The following is a 19,614-nucleotide window of genomic DNA, read 5'->3' on the forward strand; positions in this document are numbered from 1 at the left end:
ACCAATAGCAATCAAATCACTAGCTCTTCTACATCTTTACATAATATTCAGCATCTTTTCCCCCTTGCTTTTTCATGTGGAGGTGCATAGGTCACTGGTAAGGTTTTAAGGGACAGAAGCAATCATGTTAGGTGTCATTTGGTGCAGAATCACAGTAGTGACACCACGCTCTTTTCAGACTGGAGAACTTCAGGTTTGATATAGTGAATGAAAACCTGAAGACGCTTTCCTTGGTTTGAAAAAAAATGCTTTACTTTTTTTTTCCCCACTGTGCTTAGATGACCTGTATGTATGACTTCCTGATAATAAACTTGGATAGGATACCTTGGTAAGTGTAATAGTTTTTACTGTGATATGAAATTGAAAGAGTGGCTGTTTGAATGTCATGCTGTTCCCACGGCCTAGCATTTTATTTTCCAGTTTCATGTTCTGTCATACTGTCAGGAAGAGCTTAGTGCTTTGTCTGGCAAGTGACTAAGCCTGTTTGTCCAGAATTAATGAGAGATGTTATTCTAAGCAAACGGAAAAATCATATAAAACAGGTCCCTTTGGGGTGGTCACCACAGATATATTTGTCTTAGGGTTCTTTTAAATAGTGACCACTTTTAATGTACTTTAAAAATATGGATTTCAAAACACTTGTTTTTTGTAAGTAACTTTCTTGAAGCATACCTTATATAAGGTAGAGCTCATGCTCATTTTCACTTACTTTTTTTGCCTTTTCTGTGTGTGTGCATGTGTGAATGTCAATTTCCCACCCCTAGTTTTTCTAACAGAAATTACATCTGGTACTGAGCTAAGGCAGTCTAGAATTCTAGAAAGTTATCACCACATCTGTCTCAGTGTATCTGAGTCTTAAGCCCTAGGTTTTTCACTGTCCAAGGCACATTGGTATGACTTTGGGTAGCATCTTGGTTTTCTGGGAAGCAGATTATATCCTTAGTCAGCCTTTGAATACATTTTTAGCTTCAGTCTGTGTCTTAAACAACTGAAAACCCTATGACTAAAACTTCTGCCAGGAAAACATGCAACTAGATTTAACTTGCTTCCAGTATTCAGATGTTATTCTCAAGGAGCCAGACGGAGGTGTGCAAGGTGGTGGAGTGTTTATACCCATAACTGCTAGGTTCTTTTTGTTGCTTTTCTCTGTTCTTTGGCTCCAGTAAAGTACACTTGGATGGGAATAAAAGAGAATAATTCTTGTGTTGTAGGGAAGACTGGCTGCTGCTTAAGGAGGTACTAGGGGCTCCCTGTGTGCACTCTGATTAGTGTCAGGAAGCTCTGAGAGCCCCTGAGGCCCCCAAATCAGGAAGTGATGGTGTCACTGAATGTACGAGTGCATAGGCTCTGACACCAGACTGCTGTGGCCCGCAGGCTGACACTGCTTCTTCTAACCCTGTAACCTCTCTGTACCTCAGATTCCACGTCTGTGTGATGGGAAAAAACTGCAGTGCTAAAGGAGTTAATGCACATTCCAGTTTAGAATTAGGTCATAGTGCTTTTGTACTGAAATAGGGATGGTGCCCTTTCATTATTTAGGGTGTTGTAAGATCTCAAGGAAGTGATTCAGGAGGCCACGCTGTCAGCACCCCATGTGACCTCCTGCCGTGTCATTTTGCTCTCCCTCCTTCTTTACCCCACCGATTTTCCCAATATCACTGGAGTGAAAAATCTACAATGCAGATCTGACCGTAAAATTCCCTGGCATGAAGTTTAAAACGGTTGCTGATGCAATCAAGCCCCAGCTCCTGCATATGATATATGAAGGCCCTGCCTGTTTTTCCAGTCTCTTCTACCGGTGCTTTTTGCTTCACTTCTTCACGATCTCCCTTCTTTACCTGGCTCATTTCTCTTTCACAACTCAATTCAGGGCATTCTTTCCTTGAGAAACCTTTCTGCACCCTTTCCTTTGCCACCCGCACCCTCTCTGCATCAAGCACCTTACCCTAGTGGCTTGAAAGTCCACTGCTTTACACACTCCAGCTGGAAGGCCTATGCCATGGAGCTGAAATTCGGCCCCTGCATCCCCCTCTGCCCTCCCGACCATGTACTTATGCCAGTGGTAGAAAGTCCGTGTTGTTCATCTCAACACCCCCCAGTAGTGCCTGACACATGGCAGGTGTTCACGAACTTTTGGTCAGCGTGATCTGAACTGCCTGACTCTGCAGGCTGTGTACGTGCACGCGCCTGATGGTGGTAGGTGGTGTGTATGCAAGGTATAGCTGAAAGCTCAAACAAGTAAGAAGATAGCAGCTTAACGGAGAGGGAGGCGAACGTATTTAAAATATTTAGGTATGCATACTAGTGCATAGTTTAAAGGCTAAACATAGTTTTTTAACAAACACTTTCAGCTCTGATTTTAGGCAGCTGGCCTTAGCCAGCTGACAATGAAACGATTAATAATGCTAAGGAAGAGCAAAGCAGAGCACACCAATTAAGAGACATTGGGTACACTCAACATAGAATACAAGTGCAAATTAACATCTTTGGGGCTTGTAAAGTGTTTTATAGTGAGCCAAAAATGTAGGGTTTGAGTTTCAGGAAGTTTATAATTATGTGAATTATCATTTAACAAACTATGCCAAAATTCTCATGTATACTTCTTTTTTTTTGGTTTAAGTAAATAAAGACCGCAAATTAATGTGACCCTCTGAATTTTGGGGTCTTGATAAAAATGGTAACATTTGTGAAACCTCTGGCATGAACAGAGCATGCAGTCAGTTCTGGAAACTTAGTTTTCCATTCCATGTGTGCACCACTGGGGAGAAATACTTGGGGACATTTTAAGCAGCTTTCCATCCTTTAACAGCTGCTAGCAGTTGTTTGAGCACCGGCTTTAGGAAGTCTTACTGGGTGAACCCAGTTGGGGAGAATCACTTTGCTCTGCCCTCCTGCTGGAATTTTTCCTCAGCTGTGTGTGTATAGCTGCGTGGGGGACAGGGCTGAACTTCAAGGAAGAGTGTCTAGGAGGGCCTGAGACAGATGGCCTCCTTTCTTCTCTCCCACCCCGTCCCTCCCTCTCTCTCAGCCTTCCTTTCTTCCATTCTGCTTTTAAGGGCCTTCTGTGTCATTATTAAATTAAATTTTATATATTACCAGAAGCTGTTAAGGCCCAGAAAAACAAGAGTTTTTAGATTGGGAGCAGAGCCATTCAAGTCAGTTCTTTGCTAGATCTTTTTTTTTTTTTTTCATTTATTTTTCTATTTCCCAGAACCTCCATTTGTTATAACAAAAAATGGTCTTTCCCTGGTAAAAAGGCAAACATTAGGTGTTTGGGTTCAATGCATCTTAAGTGGTTAGCTGACAGATATTTACTGAGCATTTACTGTGTTTCAGGCACAGTCCTCTGATTTGATAACGGTGGTAAGCAATACAGACATCATGTCTACTGTCAGGGAGTTTACCATTCAGGTGAAAGTTAGCTATAGAATTTAATTTCCAAAATTTAGAGGCGGAGAAAAATGCATATCCTTGAGGAATCTAAGTTAGCCTTATTAGGTCTAGTTTAATAGGTTGTTCTGGGGATAAATCTTAAATATGTGTTGTAAATATGAATGATTCCGGAATAGTTGTTTCTGATTAATAACATCTTATAAGTTACTGCATATATTGTAAGTATATTAGAGAGCTTTAGAAAATTTAAATAGAGTTAAATGTATTTGTACTCTGTGGAATATAGTTTAACACTGATTGATTTTACAGAGTACACTTGAGGACTCCAGTAGCCAAGATTATGTAGCCCCCTCGGTCACTGACTTACCCTATGCCCTCTATCAAGGTCATTGCTGGCCCTGTATCACCTGTAAAATGATGTTGCTGGGCTCAACTTTCCTTTCAACTCGCTCAACTGTATAACTGCCGTACAAAAGAACTCTATAACCTGTAGACCCCCCAGCAAACTTCCCTTCTCACAGTCTTCCCACTTCTTTTAATGGCAGCTCCATCATTCTATTGATTAGGCCAGAAATCTGGGGTTCCTTGAGCCTTCCCTTTCTCTTCTACCCTAAGTTCTGTCCAAATCTGTCAGCAAATCCTATCGTTAATGACGTCACGCCACTTCCCCTGCTGTCGTCGTGCTCCATCAGCTCTTGCCTGGATTCTTATGGTCGCCTCCTAAGAGGTGCTCATCTTCTGCCCTTCCCCTCTGTGCTCAGTTCTCTCCATAAGACCCAGAGTGATACTGTTGCACTGAATTAAAGGCTTGTATCATGCCTTTGCTCAAAACCCTCCAGTGCCTTCCCTTTTCAAAATGAAGTCAAAATCCTTATGGTGGCCCACCAGGCCTTCAAAGAGCTGGCTCCTCACTATCTTGCTTGACCTAATTTCTTGCTTTTGTCTCTTCCTTCCTCCACTCAAGTCAAACTGACCTCCTTGCCATGCATGCTCCTGCCTCAGGACCTTTGCATTGCCTGCTGTTCTATCTGGAATACTCTTTTCGGTACCGCAGTAAAATTCTCGGCTCAAATGGCACATCAGTGCGGCTTCTGTGGCCATCCTATGGTACATCGTAGCCCCCCCAGCTCCCACCCTTGATCTGGTTTCCTTTATTGTATGCATCAGTGTACGCCATGTTAGTGGTTCTCCAGGCCTGATCCTAGGCCAGCAGCATCACCATCACCTTGGGAATTTGATTAAATACAAATTCTCGTGCTTCTTCACCCCCAGACCTGCGGAATCAGACACTCTCAAGGTAGGGCCCAGCAACCTTTATTGTAAGAAGCCCTCTAGTGACTGTGATGCACACTCAAGTCTGAAAACCACCACTGTATAGTATACTTCATGATTTTATTTATTCTCTGTTTGCCTCTCTGTCCCACCCTCGCCCCAATTTAAAGTTCAGCTTCTTGAAGGCAGGGGTTTCTGCTCTATAGTCCCAGTGTTTGGAACTGGACATGACACTGAGTTAGAGCTCAGTAAAGAGTTGCTGAATGAATTAATGAACATAAGACTATGTAGTAAATTTAGATGAAAAGAATACCGAGCAACAGAGTTTAATATACGAGCCTCATATTTTAGTGACTTTTCAGTGTTAGGAGTTTTAAATGTCAGGTTTTCTTTGTCACAGATTAAAAAATCTGTAGATTCTTTGAAGGTTGGATTAGCCTCAACTCGTCCTTCTCAAAACGTTGTGGAAATTATGTAAATCGTTGCTTTAAATACTGGAATTGTCCTATTTTAATCACCTCCCATAGAGGGACCATCTCTTTAAACCTGTATAGATGGGTCATTCTGATGTATCGGAAGCTTCTGAGAATAGAGGTAGCTGAGTGGAGATTTGTATGAAAAAGACCACCTGCAGGTATATGAATATTGCATCGGAAATTAGACTTACTCATATTTGATCTAAGTTTCTTGTGCTCATCTTTGTGGGTATGGCCCGTGAGGAAGCCCCCGTTGACTGCAGAGCATGCCTTTGACTCGGGAAATAACACTTGTATGATATGCTTACCTGGTGCTCTCCTTACAAGAGCCCTGTCAATTCAGCTGAGCAGGTCAGTTCAGATGAGGGGACTGAGGGCTGCTGAGCCACTGGGGACGTGTTTAAGGTCATTCTGAAGATTGGAAAAGCAGATCACTCTGAAATCTCCTGACTTCACTTTCGGTCCTTGGCTCACTTCCTTGTCATTTATGCCCCTCCACCCCCACCCTGCCCTCTTGCCTCTTAACTCTATGCCTTTCACAGTTCAGCTGCCCTGGGGCTCAGTTTTTTCAGCTGCAAAATGAGGAAGCTTGACAAGACTTTCTCCAAGACGTATCTGTCTTGCATCAAAATAGTCTGAGTGTCCCTTCATTAGCCCTTAGTCACTAAGATATTCTCCGTCCTATTTGAAAGCATTCAAATCACATGATGGTCTTGGGCATGGAAGGGAGAGTGAGCCAAGTAATCTGTGGTTTCTTTTACCAGAGCAACTTTACGAATATCCTTCCTGCCTCCCACGGGGAAGCCAGGGAAGAATGAATTTGTGATTTGGGGATTAGCTGTGGTTTTCCTTTGTTCACTGTAATGACCGTGTTTGATAGACAGTTGGCCACTAGTGAGTTCTTGGTCATGTCTGTCATTGGACTCGAGAAGAAAGGTGGTTCTTGCCTGGTCCCTTCAGCCCAGCGGGCCTGGAGTTACTGCTCCATCCTTCCTGGCTCCTCTCCCTTCTGGGTGTGGCCTCTCTCTGCACTTCTCACTGGAAATACACCTGCTTTGGGGAAGGGTTCTGTGACTCTTACTTAAATGGGCAGGTTCTCTGCAATTTGCTGGTGCCTTAAACTAGTGCTCTACTTCACCCTGTGTCTAATTGTGGGCATTAGTCAGCTGAACTGTGAGCCAAATGTGAATTGACACCAACTTCCACTTATTCTTCTGTCTCTGTCTTTTTTAAGCCTGTGCTGCCTTGATGGTGTGAACGGTTCAGGAATTGGGGAGGGAGTGGCAGCTTGTATAGCCTTGGCATTTTGACCAAGAGTCTTCCTGTTGAATTTTTCTTGTAATTTGTCTATGTCATTGTAAATTGATGTCGATGGCATGTACAAAGTGCAAGCCCAGTTCTAAGGACTTGTCCCTTATGAGGAGAAATATGGCATATTTGAAGGAAACCAGTTGATGGCAATTTCAAGAGTCTACCCCCCTGAGCCATGGGACAGTTTGCTTCGTTGTGTTTCTTTTATTTTGAAAGGTGAGACTCTACTTTTAGGGAATAAGAAGGTGATGTCTTCTGATTTCTTCTTTTGCTGTCGGAAAAGACTATGAAATTGTCATTCTCTGATGTTCCAAAGAAGGTCAGGACTACCTCTCTCTCATTAATAGATGGGAAAGTGAATTTGTATAGAGCAGCTGAGAAGTGATTCTCTAGGGCCCAGACTCTGGAAACATGGCAGATTGTGTTTTCTGACTGTAAATGCATCAGACACCGTGCCGTGGGTGGCTGGGGGCTGTAGCCTAGAGAGCCAAATGAAGTTCTTAAGCACCATTTGCTTGCAAGAAGGAATAAGTGGAATTGAAAACCAGGAATCTGATTGGGGGCAAAGGAGACTGGGTGGCGAGCAAGGGTTTCAGAAAATTCTTTTTTCTGTCTGGTTCCTCTTGGGGTCCGCCCCTCCTGAGCGGGACAGGTTTTGTGTCCCAATCCATAGTGAAGCAGTGTATGATTGATTGCTAATCGTAGATAAGGTGGCTACATATTTATCATTGACTTGCTTAAAAGATGAGTTGATTCAGTGTTATCACTTTAATAGTATAATGATATAACCTGCACACAGCTGCATTTCAGAAGTTCTCATGAATGGGTGAGAAAGGACTATTGTTATAAACATCTGAGAATGATGCTTACCGCAGTTGATCTTCTCTGTGCCCTCAGTTAGTAATGGACTGTTCATAAGTATTATGATTATCAGTTATTTTCATGTACTAAAAAAAGAATTTGTACAAATATGAGTGCTCCCATAGATGTATGCCATGTATGTGAATTTGTTCGTCTTGCTTGACAATTAGAATCACTGAGTCAGACAGCTTTATGTAGGATGTGGTTTGCATTTTTAGTACAGTAGTCCCTCCTTATCCATGGGGGATATGTCCCAAGACGCCCATTGGATGCCTGAAACCATGGTACTGAACCCAGTACATACTATGTTTTTTTTCCCCCCATACATACGTACATATGATAAAGTTTAAACTACTCTTGCACTTTGGGACCATTATTAAGTAAAATAAGGGTTACTTGAACACAAGCACTGCGATACCATGACACCAATCTGCTACCTGAGATGGCTACTAAGTGACTGTTGACGGGGAGCATGCACAGTGTGGATATGCTGGACAAAGGGGTGATCCACGTCCTGGGAGGCACAGAGAGGGATGGTGAGAGACTCTGTCATACTACTCAGACCAGTGTGTAATTTGACTCACGAATTGTTTATTTCTGGAATTTTCTATTTAATATTTTCAGATCCTGGTTGGTTGAAATCAGTTACTGCAGGTAATTGAAACCATATAAAGCGAAATCTGGGATTGGGGACTACTTACCCGTGTACTTACTGTGCCATGAGATACATGAATGTGCACTAAACTTTTTTCCCGGCACTCTCTTCCTACTACTGTGGTTCTGTGCATCTCAGAGATGCAAGAGGGAAGCTGTGGATGGGCTGTACTTTGAGGTCTTCCATTCACACTGAATCGTGCCATAGCCCCTGGTAGGAACACAGTACTCCTGAGCAGTGCTTCTCCAACTCGCGCATCGAGTCAGCTAGAGATCTTGCTACAATGCCAATTCTGGTTCAGTGGGACTAGGGTGGGACCCAAAAGTCTGCATTTCTCAGCGGCTCCCAGATGATGCTGATGATTCTGCTCTGGGGACCCCACTTTGAGTAGCAAGGGTTTAGACTAGAATGTTGAAGATACCCCTCTCCTATTTCTTTAGAAGTGTATTGTTCTCTTCCGGGAACATTTATGTAAGCAACGCCTCAAACAGAAACTATTGGCAAAAAAGTGAATTGGACTCTTCTTGCAGTATGATTTTCCCCCTTGAGATGCCTGTGCATTTATTTGTTTGATTTTGCCCCTGGCATTAAAAGCCACGCTTAATATCAGAGCTGTTTAAAATGGCAAAATTGCACTGTGTGCTGAATTGCTGATTTTTTACCAACTCCTTTTGGAGATTGCAACGGCTTTGGCCTCTGATGCAATGGTTAACACTTAGCAGTCAGGAAGTATGAATAAACATGGCTGAGCTGGGGAAAGACGGGCTGTAAGAGTTAAGAAGCCTTTGGGTATAAATACTAGAATGCTTGACTGGCAGGTTATTAAGCAAGGCAGACCTTTAATTATCGCACATAACAGAAGTCTGGGGCATTTGTTTCCAAGGTTGGTGCAGAAACGCAGGGATATCAGAGAGGTCATGGGTTCTTTCCTACTTCCTGGTCTGCGCCTCAGTCATGTCAAGTAGCACATGTCCCCATGTGATGCTCTTGCTGCCAGCATCACATCCTCACATGACAGTGTCCCAAACAAGACAAGGGAGAAGGGAGCAAAGGAACCTTGTAGATTGTTTCTTATATCCAGGTGGAAAATTTCCCAAAAGAGACTGCACCCTATTTCCCTTGATTTCATGAGCCAGAACTGGGACAGACCCTCAGACCATTCACTCCTGGGAGAAACCAAGCACCTTGATTGGCTTAGATCAGTACAATTAATACCCTGAGGCCTGCAAACAGAGTCAGGATTCTGGTAGAGAAGAACAGGGTATCGTATTGAGTAGGCAACCAACTGTGTGCTACAAGGACTAATACGGAAAACCTACCATAGATATCCTCAGCTCCCCATTTTATAGCTTGTGAAACTTGCTCCAAGAATTAAGTAAATCAGCAGGGAGTGTAATTGGCATCACACGCGGGCCTGTTTGACTCCAGAGTGCTTCTTGGGGTGGAAATGCAGCTCCTTCCTACTCACTGCGTCCGCCCTCGCTGCCTCTCCTCTTCCTTTTAGTTTCAGGGATTGGTGGTGGGATCCTCACTGGGAAAGATCAGGACCCCATGGTATATGCCTCTGCACAGGGGCTACACATCTCACACCAAGGCTGTCACTGCTTGGTCTCCTGATAGTTATGCTCACAGTCACGATGCAATGAAATCTCACTATTAGACTAATTAGAAAACTGCTTCCATGAGCAGACTGGCATTATTTGAAGAGGAAAGGAGCCCAGTGAGTGTTGGCAGCTGCTGTCCTACATGTTGCCACATCCTGACTTGGCTCCTTGGGCTCTGGGCCCTGCTTCTTGCTCTGTGTTTGCTGAGTTCCACTGAGCACGGGACAGGTACCCCGAGGCGTGGCGTCCATCTGGAGGACTTGATGTGTCTGTCCCTTCTGCCACCTCCGAACTCTGCTGCCCTGAGCTCTCCCCTGCCTCGGTTTGGAGGACTTTCCAGCAGACACAAGGGACAGCCCTCCCCGTTTCTACTCAGACTCTTCTTGCTCAGAGGTCTGATGACACTATGAAGATGGCAAAGCTCCAGGGGAGTGAGGAGTTGTTCCTACGTAATTTATAAACAAAAACAGACAGAAGACCTGATAGCAAATGCTGGGTTTGATTGTACATTAAAAAAATAAAATTGAGAAATGGTAATTTGATCAGTTAAAGAAGCTCAAAGCACGCTGCTAACGGATGCGCTAGCTGGGTAATCATTGCGGTGAGAAGGAAACGGCACCGGAGGCCTGTTGGCTTCCGTATACGTGACAAGTCATGGCCAGGGGCGGGCTGCCTTGTCGTTCTTCAAGAGCCATGTGGGGAGAGAGAGTTTGACCAGAGAGTGCTGTGATCAGAACTGCACTGTAGGAAGATTAATCTGGATGGAATAAGGAGTCTGGATTGCAGTGGGAAGAGGCGTGCCTCTGATTCTGGGACTGAGGAAGCCTTGACTTTCCCTGGTCTGCGTTTTCTTTCTCTCACCGAGAGAATGAAGGTGTGGGGAGGGCATCTAGGACTTCCCAGCAAATAGAAGACGTACATGTTTAGTTCTGAGGGTAGTATATTGATCCTCTTAGCATATTTGTTCTATTCATGCTGTCTAGCTCGTGTACTCATCACTCTGTTAAAATTAATATTTTCCCATGTTAGCTCTTACCAAAAGGCCAAGATCGTGTCCAAATCAAAGCTCTATAAGCCCCATGGTATGCAAACCCACGGCATTTAGACGCTGTTGTACACACCCTATGCTTGCTCAGGGTAAGTAGGGTGCTGACACGCATTGTACTATAAAAAACAACACAAAAAGAACAAACTACATTGTTTAAAACGAAATAACTTTCCATAGTTTTTTCCTAACAGAATTAAGAAAATATACCGTTTTCACATAGTTTGCATAATTTAAATAATAATGTACTTCTTTACATGCTTCTTTGCTCATCCAACATTGGTGATATAACATTTTAAGGAAACCTGTGGGACTCAGAAAAGCTAGGTGCTGGTAGCCCTGAAAATGTTCCTGAGTGTTTAGAAGTACAGTTCAGTTTTGCCAGTAAAGTCCTGAGAGTCACTTACGAGGGAAAAAAAAACAAACAAAAAACCTGGGACTCAAACCAAATTATGAAGGGATTGTTTTTTGATGATATAAATATGACATTTAAGATTAACGAGAGAACCTCAAACTAGTTTTTCTGTGTTGGGTAATCATAACTTGATCTTTACTCAAGGAAGAGCTTAGGAGCTGTGGAGGATTAACCCCATTATTCCATTTTGCATTTCCTTTTCAGTACAGAAAAATACACTGATTTTTTCCAAGGAGGAGACTGAGGCTAAGTGGCTAACTCTTCTGTGAAGGACTGTGGGTTTTATTCCGACCCTCAGTAACTTGCTGTGTGGTCTGTGGCAAGTCGTCTAATCTTTTTTTCTCCCCCTCCTCTTTTTCAATTCCAACATCCACGCAGTCATCATATTTTCTTAAGAATTTGTCAATCCATTTCCATGGTCCCTATTCAAACACAGGCCCTGTTGATTTTACTCCTGGGTTGTAGCTGTGATCTTCCCCTCCGCTAGTCTTCCTCCTTTCCTGAACACTTCTGCACCGTTACTTTCCCCCAATTTTCCTCTTCACTAGAGAGAGAGCAACAGTAGTCCAGGGTGCTAATGGGAACTGCACTTTAGGAAGATTAACTTGGATGGAATAAGGAGTCTGGATTGCAGTGGGAAGAGGCGTGCCTCTGATTCTGTGACTGTGGAAGCCTTGACTTTCCCTGGTCTGCGTTTTCCTTCTCTCACCGAGAGAATGAGGGGGTGGGGAGGGCATCTAGGACTTCCCAGCACACAGAAGGTTGACACGTTTAGTTCTGAGTACAACTTCCCATACTTGGTACTCAGGACTCGTGTGGTTGAGCTTCTTAACAGTTTCAAGTGCTTCCTTGCTTTTCTAGATTGTGGCCTCTGGGGAAGAGGCTGCTGCCAGCAAGGAACAACCAGAACCCCCTGCAGCTGTGGTGGCTCCTGGTGCCCCAGCCCCTGCCCCAGCCAGCCACTTGGAAATCTGAAGGGATCAGTATCTGCTGTAACCCAGTCTGAATACATTTTAGGGAGCTCTCAACTATCAAGTGTTGAGTGGACTGAAGCGAGTTTTTTTCATGTACAACTCAGATTCCTTGTCACAGACGTTAGTAGACGTTGTAGATGTTTGAGGTAGGTCGGGGTTGGCCGCTCAGCCACAATGTCATTCCCAGGATATAAGGAAGTCAAGTTGGAGACCAAATTTTGCCAGTCATTAGCCAGCAAACCCCTAATGAAGTCTCCAAGTTTGTTCTGTAAGCTCAAAGAAATCCCTGCTCTCTGTGCTGCGAGGTGAATGCAGGTTTCACTGAGAGCAGACACACCAAATGGCAGGTGCAGTTTTCCTGTACACTTGTTCTTGGCATCTAGAAGCTAACGGGATAGATACAAAACTGGTTAGGGATTTAGCTTACACTTGGGCATCGTTGGATTGTTTCTTTCTATTTATGCAAGAGTGGGGAGTATATCTAAAATATTTTAGCTACTCTTTGTGCTAACTACCTTTACTTTCACCATCGAAAGCCCGTTTCTAATATGCATCATGCCTGTCAACAGGTGACTCTTTTCCCGGGTAACAGCCCCTTTGGGGCATTCACCTGGCCCAAACTTATCTATACTTAGATACAGAGAACAGAAATACTTCCACAGCTGCCTCTGGCATCTTGGGTCGGAACGCCAGTTGACTACCTGGGTTGTAGTATCACAATAGTATCGCATGGTATATGTCAAAGTATTTTAGGTAAATTTTAAACCTCACGACAACATAGTTGGCAGACTGGGTTTGCAGGCTAAATCAGGCCGGTGGACTTGCTTTATTTTGCTTTTCCACTTCAGAAAAAATGAATTTATTGCAGCCACAACAACAACAACAACAACAAAAAGAGGTTTTACATTAACATCTTGATGTTTGGCTTTCTCTGAGAAACGTGGGACATCTGCAACACCAGATCTGTCTTCTCCATGGCAACTTTTCTTTTCCAGCTGAATAGCGGAAGACAGCTTTAGGCCCCGGGTGGGAGGGCACGGAGAATGGGCTCCTGGGAAGGGCCTAGCACTTCTCACGTCTCCCCTGTGCTGAGACGAAGTACCAAGTGCCCTTAATTATTGAGATCATGCTGTTGTTTATTAGAACCCTCTACCTTTTATATTCTTGCCTGGTCCCTGTAGATACTTGAGTTTTTGACCCTTGCAACTGTTGTTGGCTCAACACTGTGCTTTACTCATGCTGTTTCTTTGGAATGCCATTTCTTTTTAGGCTTGCCTGTCCAAATCCTAACTTTGTCTTTAAGGCCAAGTCCAAGACCCACTTCGATGCAGTCTCTCATGGCTGTTACCGTCCTACCTTCTCTGTTTCTACACAGACAGCATGCTGTAGCATTTGCTTTTACACATTGTTTATTGTTTCAGATCTTCTCCCTCCTAGATGGTAATATTCTTAAGGTCAGGAAACATATCTTTCTCATATTTTATATTTACCAGCCTAGTTACCTCATTTTTTTTTTTTTTAAATTGGGGAATATTGGGAAACAGTGTGTTTCTCCAGGGCCCATCAGCTCCAAGTCGTTGTCCTTTAATCTAGTTGTGGAGGGCGCAGCTCACCTCCAAGTCCAGTCGCCGTTTTCAATCTTTAGTTGCAGGGCACACAACCCACTATCCTATGTGGGAATCGAACCTGCAGCCCTGTTGTTCAGGGCTCGCACTCTAACCAACTGAGCCATCCGGCTGCCCCACCGGGCAGCTCAGCGGCAGCTCGTTGTCTTCAGTCTAGTTGTAGGGGGCCCAGCTCACTGGCCCATGTGAGAATCGAACCAGCAGCCCTGTTGTTCAGAGCTCACGCTCTAACCAACTGAGCCATCTGGCCACCCCCATTTACCTTGTTTTTTTAAAAGGCAGAGAACAGTAGCTTATTAATCTACCTAACAGTTATTGTAAAGCATACATGGTGAAAAGAAGTAGGCAAGTGTTACAAATATGCAAGTGATGTAAACATAGGCGTAACCAAGAAGCCTGATAAGGAAACAGAAGCCCAGAAAGGTTAAGTGCCTTGCTACGTCACACGGTTGGGGAATAGTCTAGCCTTTGTCTAACCACTGTGATGTCTATCCTTGCCAGTTAGGGCTGTGCTATTTCCTAGAGGATGTGCCACTCTTCAAATCAGGTAGCTGCACTGCACAACCCCGCAGATCCTTCTTAAGGTTTAATATTCACATATCAAAATAAGACAAGTCCCAAAGTTACTTCAATAGTACACCACAAATTAGACAAAGGAGATGGTGGATGCATATCAAACTAACCACACCTTGGCACAAAGAGGACTGTGAAAAAGCCCCAAGGCACCAAAAGTCAGGATGCCAAAGATGCTTTTGTCATTAATGAGGACAAGCAGAATGTCCTCTGCTGATGACCATACACTTAGTGGAGGGAGCAATGTGGACTGGACTGGACAATGACAGAGCATTGGAGCAAAGGCAGCACTGGTGAGGGCAAGCAAGGATGGTGATGGACTCGGGGGGAAAAGGAAGCAGTTGAGCACGGCAGAAGCTCAAGGTCTGCATCTGTGAGTCGTGGTAGGTGAGGCAGGAGAGGAAAGGCAGTCCGATTTGCATGTTGTGCCAGGGGATTTTGACTTATCTCCGAGAAGCAGGTGCCTTTAGAGGCTTTTTAGGAGGAATCAGGTCTGGTAGCTGGAGCATGGCTCTGGGGAAAGCAGGGAGGTGGTGATTTTTGGAGGCTGCACAGGAATCTTGGCTTAACCCAAGGCAGGGGCCGTGGGGATGGAGAGAAGTGGACGGATTCAAAAGACATGAGAGCTTTTCAAAAGCTAGCAGGATGACAGTATTCTTTCTAGGGTGAGATGCAGTTATTCCTGGAGACAGGAAGATGGGCTGGCTAACTTTATGTGTAGCCTTTGATTCCATGTTTCCAGAGAAATGTTCATGGTTTCTGACTCAAGTGTATCTGGCTCCATGCCCTTTGGCTGTATAAGATGTACCCCTTGGGAAACAAGGACGCTTTTCACTGTTCTGCTCCGCCACCTTCTCACTGTCATATGTAAGCTGTCTCCACAGAATATACCGATTTTCCTGTTCACACAAGCACACTATGTACTTAGGTCCAAATGTTCTATTTCTCAGTACATATAAGTCTTCCTGTATACACATTAGCCATAAATAGGAGCAAATTGTGCATTTATTCTGTAGTTGTAAGGGTGAGTAGATGTTAAGATGGGTGTTTTCTGCTTATGGAATTTTTGTTTTGAGCTTTAAAGATGTTTAATCATTTGTTTATGACTTTAAAGGGAGTGTTCTAAGTGGAGGCTATGAAGAAATATGTGAATCATGAAAGACACATTGAAGGGGTATCGTCAATAGTGAATTGCTGCTATACACTTTCTCGGCTATTTTGCAGCTTTAAAAAAGTCTAATGTAATCAGATGTTATTTTTAAGGAATTGAAAAAAATCTAATATTAAATATGGATTTTTTAATCTGGATTGTATTTTTTAGGAAGGGACTTTGCGTTTGCTTCAACTGCATTTAAAATAATCTATTTGTCCTTAAAGCAACTTTTACCCGTATCCTTAATTATTTACAGATATGTATTTATATAATATGATCATGTTGCAAAATTATTTTAATAAAAATGGAATGTCTGATTTATTGAACTTCTTTTCAGAAATATAAATTAAGTTGAAATTAATATTTTTGAAAGCCATATCATATTGTCTTTCCCCCAGCCAAACTAATGATTCAATTCATCTAGCTCTTGTATAAGAATGAATTTTATCTCCTTCTCCCTTCAGGAGACTGGCTCATGGGTTCCAGAGATTTTTTTCACAAGGCTTCATTATTCTGACTACAGTATAAAAATTCAAAGAGTTTTAGAGTTTGGCACATTTAATTATATAGCATTTTCAAAATATATTTCTCAATATTAGTATGAGAGTAACAGTTGAAACAAAGACCCCATTTGTCAGTTTTTATTCCTTTTGCTTGTAGATTGAGAGTTGAGTATATTTTAACGTAAATAAAATGAAACAGTCAACTTCAACAGTGTTATTATATACCTTAATATTGTAGACCTAGAGGAAATGCTACTACATTCTGACCTTGGCTTGTACTTGATGTTGTTCTTTAGTAATTGCTGTCATCCTGGCAGTCAACAAAGGGGACCAGCAAAGGAAAGTTATATGAAAGCAATTTGAAGGGGCTCACACTGCAGCGTTTTGAGGTGTACCCTTTTTTATTACTACTGTGTTTCCCTGAAAATAAGATGTAGCTGGACCATCAGCTCTAATGCGTCTTTTGGAGCAAAAATTAATATAAGACCCCGTCTTATTTTAATATAAGACTGGGTACAATATAATATAATATCAGAGCGGGTCTTATATTAATTTTTGCTCCAAAAGATGCATTAGAGCTGATGGTCCAACTACGTCTTATTTTCGGGGAAACACGGTATTTACCAGCTTACTATCCAGGTGTCCTTGAGTTGGCTTACTGGTAGGTCTTTACTAGCCCTAAGTAGTTGGTACTTATTAACTAATTTTAACCTTCAGTAAAAATTTAAGAAATGCATGCATTAATAATTGGGTATCCCCCCTTCTCTACTGTCACATACAAACACCATTTTTGTGTATTTGAATGTCTGTATATGCAATATGCCTAATTAATTCATTTTCTCACAAAAAGAACTTCTGGTATAAAATGAAATGTTAAGAATAGTTTTACTTCATTCTACCAACCATTCCATCTATATCTAGGAAAATTATCCAGAAAGCAAACATTGAAAAAATAAGCAACCTTTGCTGATTGAGCTTTTCCTTTGTGTTGATTGCTACATGTAGATAAACCTGGGCATGCCGGCTGTGTGTACCGGGGTTTGTGGATGTGCCAATCTGATTTTGGATAAGGTGTTAGAGAACACTGTTTAAGCAAAGGCATGGGAATGTGGAAGATAGATGTTATTCATCCCTCATTTAAAAAAAAAAAATCCACTATCCAAACATTGATGATATGGAATTAAAGAGGCTAGAAAATAATCATAATAAAAGAAAAACATAAAAAGAAACTACATCATATACTAATTTTACTGCCTCCAGTGCTTTTTCTTATGAATTATTTTCTAAAATGAATCTTAGCTAAGAGCTAAGATCCTTTATGTGTTGAGCTTTGGGGATGTGTTTATATTTTCATTGATGTAATCATTTGTGGTTCGTTATGATTTTTGATACCTTTTTGGTGGGAAATATAATTTGGTATGCTGAGCTTTTGGACTGGTGGGCTTGCTGACACATTCCCATGACGGTGTTCTCCAGAGTGTAAGGGATGGTGGGTTGGTGGCAGGACTGCCTGGTGTCTGCCTGAGAGCTCCATGGCATCTGGGACAATTCATCGCCATAGTAAAAATCACCAGGAAAAGAGAGGTTGATAAAGTCAAAATTTGTAAGCAATAATGTCGTCCATAAAATAAGGCTGATTTTTTTCTTTTCCTTTCAGATTTTGGGGTAAGTGCATTCTTAGCAACAGGGGGTGATGTCACCCGGAATAAAGTAAGAAAAACATTTGTTGGCACCCCATGTTGGATGGCCCCAGAAGTCATGGAACAGGTAAAAAATAAAAAAGAAGTGATGTTTTCATTGGCACAGTACTGTAGCACATATCATTAATACACTAACATTTCATTCAAATCATTCATTTTACTAGAATCCATCATGTATTAAGGTTTAATTCCCGATTGCTGGCCCTTAGCAAACTAATATCAAATTGTGCAGACACAGCTGTGGACTTCTGGCATACTATGGACTTCGTGATATGTAACATGCCTGCTGTATAATTGTGCTTTTTCTTGGTTCCTTTCTTAGGTGAGAGGCTATGACTTCAAGGCTGACATGTGGAGTTTTGGAATAACTGCCATTGAATTAGCAACAGGAGCAGCGCCTTATCACAAATATCCTCCTATGAAAGTAATTATTATTCAAAATACTATGCCGGGTTTGAAATATGGTTTAACAGGATCTATTCTGTAGTTCTCTTAAACGTAGTCATTTTTCTCTTAGACCTGAGGAGAATTAATGGAGGAACGCAGCCAAGTTAAATGTTTTCTGATGTTCTCAGTGGACAGAATAGGACAAGTACAATGCCCAGCTTTGAAACTTGCTTTTTGTTCTTAGCACAGAGCTGACTAAAGAATGTGATCAGATTGGTCGATGGAGGTTGATAGCTGTGACAAATACTGGCCATTACTCTTTTGATAGCAGAATATCCCCAGCACCCCAAGGAAAATCTGAAAATACATTATAGTGGTAATCATCTTTGCAAATGGATTTCCCAAGTTTTTTGACCTCTTTTTTAAAGTGGTCTATAACATTTGACCCCTCTTTTCATAGTGTCGTGTTGGTGACTCATCTGAAATAAATGAGCCCCATATTTTTAGGAAATGACATACGTTTGGATGCTATTTTGGGATTTTTGCTCTTTTAACTGGCCTGCATCATTATTTCTCTTAGTTTTTGAGACGGTGGTATCAGGGCTAATTTACCCGACTGGATTTTATTTTGAGGCTGAAATAGTTGAGTGGAAATTATGAAGGTATTTTGACAGAGAATATGGTCCATGTTCGTTTCAACTTTTCCCTAGGAAAATATTGGAAAAATTTAGAAGGATTTAAAAAACAAACAAAAACCTGAGGATAAAAAATATAAATAATTTTACTGATTAAAAAGTTAATACATTCTTATTTTTGAAAATCTGAAGTACTCAGAGGAATAAAGAAGAAAATCATCCATAATCTCATCAAACATAGATAATCACTATTAAGGTTTTAGTACAGTTCATTACATTGTTTCTCTCTCTCTCTCTATATATATATATGTATATGTATATATGTATATATATGTATATATATACACATATATATGTATATATCTATATAAACATAATTAAGTTTTGTGTGTGTATACATACTTCATTTTGTTAGTAAGTTGAGGTGTAAACAATCGAAGTGACCTTTCAGAGGAAAAGCACTGAAGCAGCTCAGGACTTTTTCTCCCATTTGGTTTTTCTTTATTATTTTTTCTTATTTCTTGTTTTCTTTCTTTTCCCATTTAGTGTTTCCCACCTGAATCCAAAGACACATTGCTAATCCCAGCCTGAAGTCCTGCAGGACTTTTCTTCAGACTTTATAGTTCTCCCCCTTTCTTCTGTTTGCTATTATCCTCCACAAACAATAAACGGTCACTTTAATCCTCCATCTATTCACACATCTAAAAGTGTTTGAAAAGAGTCTTGGCATGTATATCATTTGCATAAATTAAGGCGGATTTATGCATTAATAAAGTTTATTCATCTTCTAGGTCAATAATTTATTACAAATTCTTTTTTTTAAGCAAATAATTTTAATGTTAGTGTGAAAGTGGAATTTTTGCCTTTTTTGATCTGAAGCTGTATTTTGATTTTGTTTTGTCCCCCTCCATGAACAGCATGGCCTTTTGCTCTGGTTATGGTTTTTAACAACTGACTTGTATTCTGGCTCTCTTCCAGCGTCTTTCACTCTCTCAGTTTTGTCACGTCTTTAAGCAATTTTCTGTATGTTTT

General features: G+C 41.8%; 1 protein-coding gene across 5 annotated transcripts in view; it reads left to right on the forward strand.

Moving 5' to 3' along the window:
- STK39 (serine/threonine kinase 39) overlaps positions 1 to 19,614 on the forward strand; it is a 276,825-nt gene that overhangs the window by 80,314 nt on the left and 176,897 nt on the right. For all 5 annotated transcript variants that reach the window (XR_004423705.1, XM_033112650.1, XM_033112649.1 and 2 more), the window contains exons 6-7: positions 17,518 to 17,627; positions 17,883 to 17,984. Coding sequence is in view for 4 of the 5 variants with exons in the window: in XM_033112650.1 (XP_032968541.1) it covers positions 17,518 to 17,627; positions 17,883 to 17,984 (212 nt within the window). In the remaining variant the exon portion in view is untranslated. The remainder of the gene's footprint in view (positions 1 to 17,517; positions 17,628 to 17,882; positions 17,985 to 19,614) is intronic.

This window comes from Rhinolophus ferrumequinum, chromosome 8, assembly GCF_004115265.2.
Source record: "Rhinolophus ferrumequinum isolate MPI-CBG mRhiFer1 chromosome 8, mRhiFer1_v1.p, whole genome shotgun sequence".
NCBI classification, from domain to species: Eukaryota; Metazoa; Chordata; class Mammalia; order Chiroptera; family Rhinolophidae; genus Rhinolophus; species Rhinolophus ferrumequinum.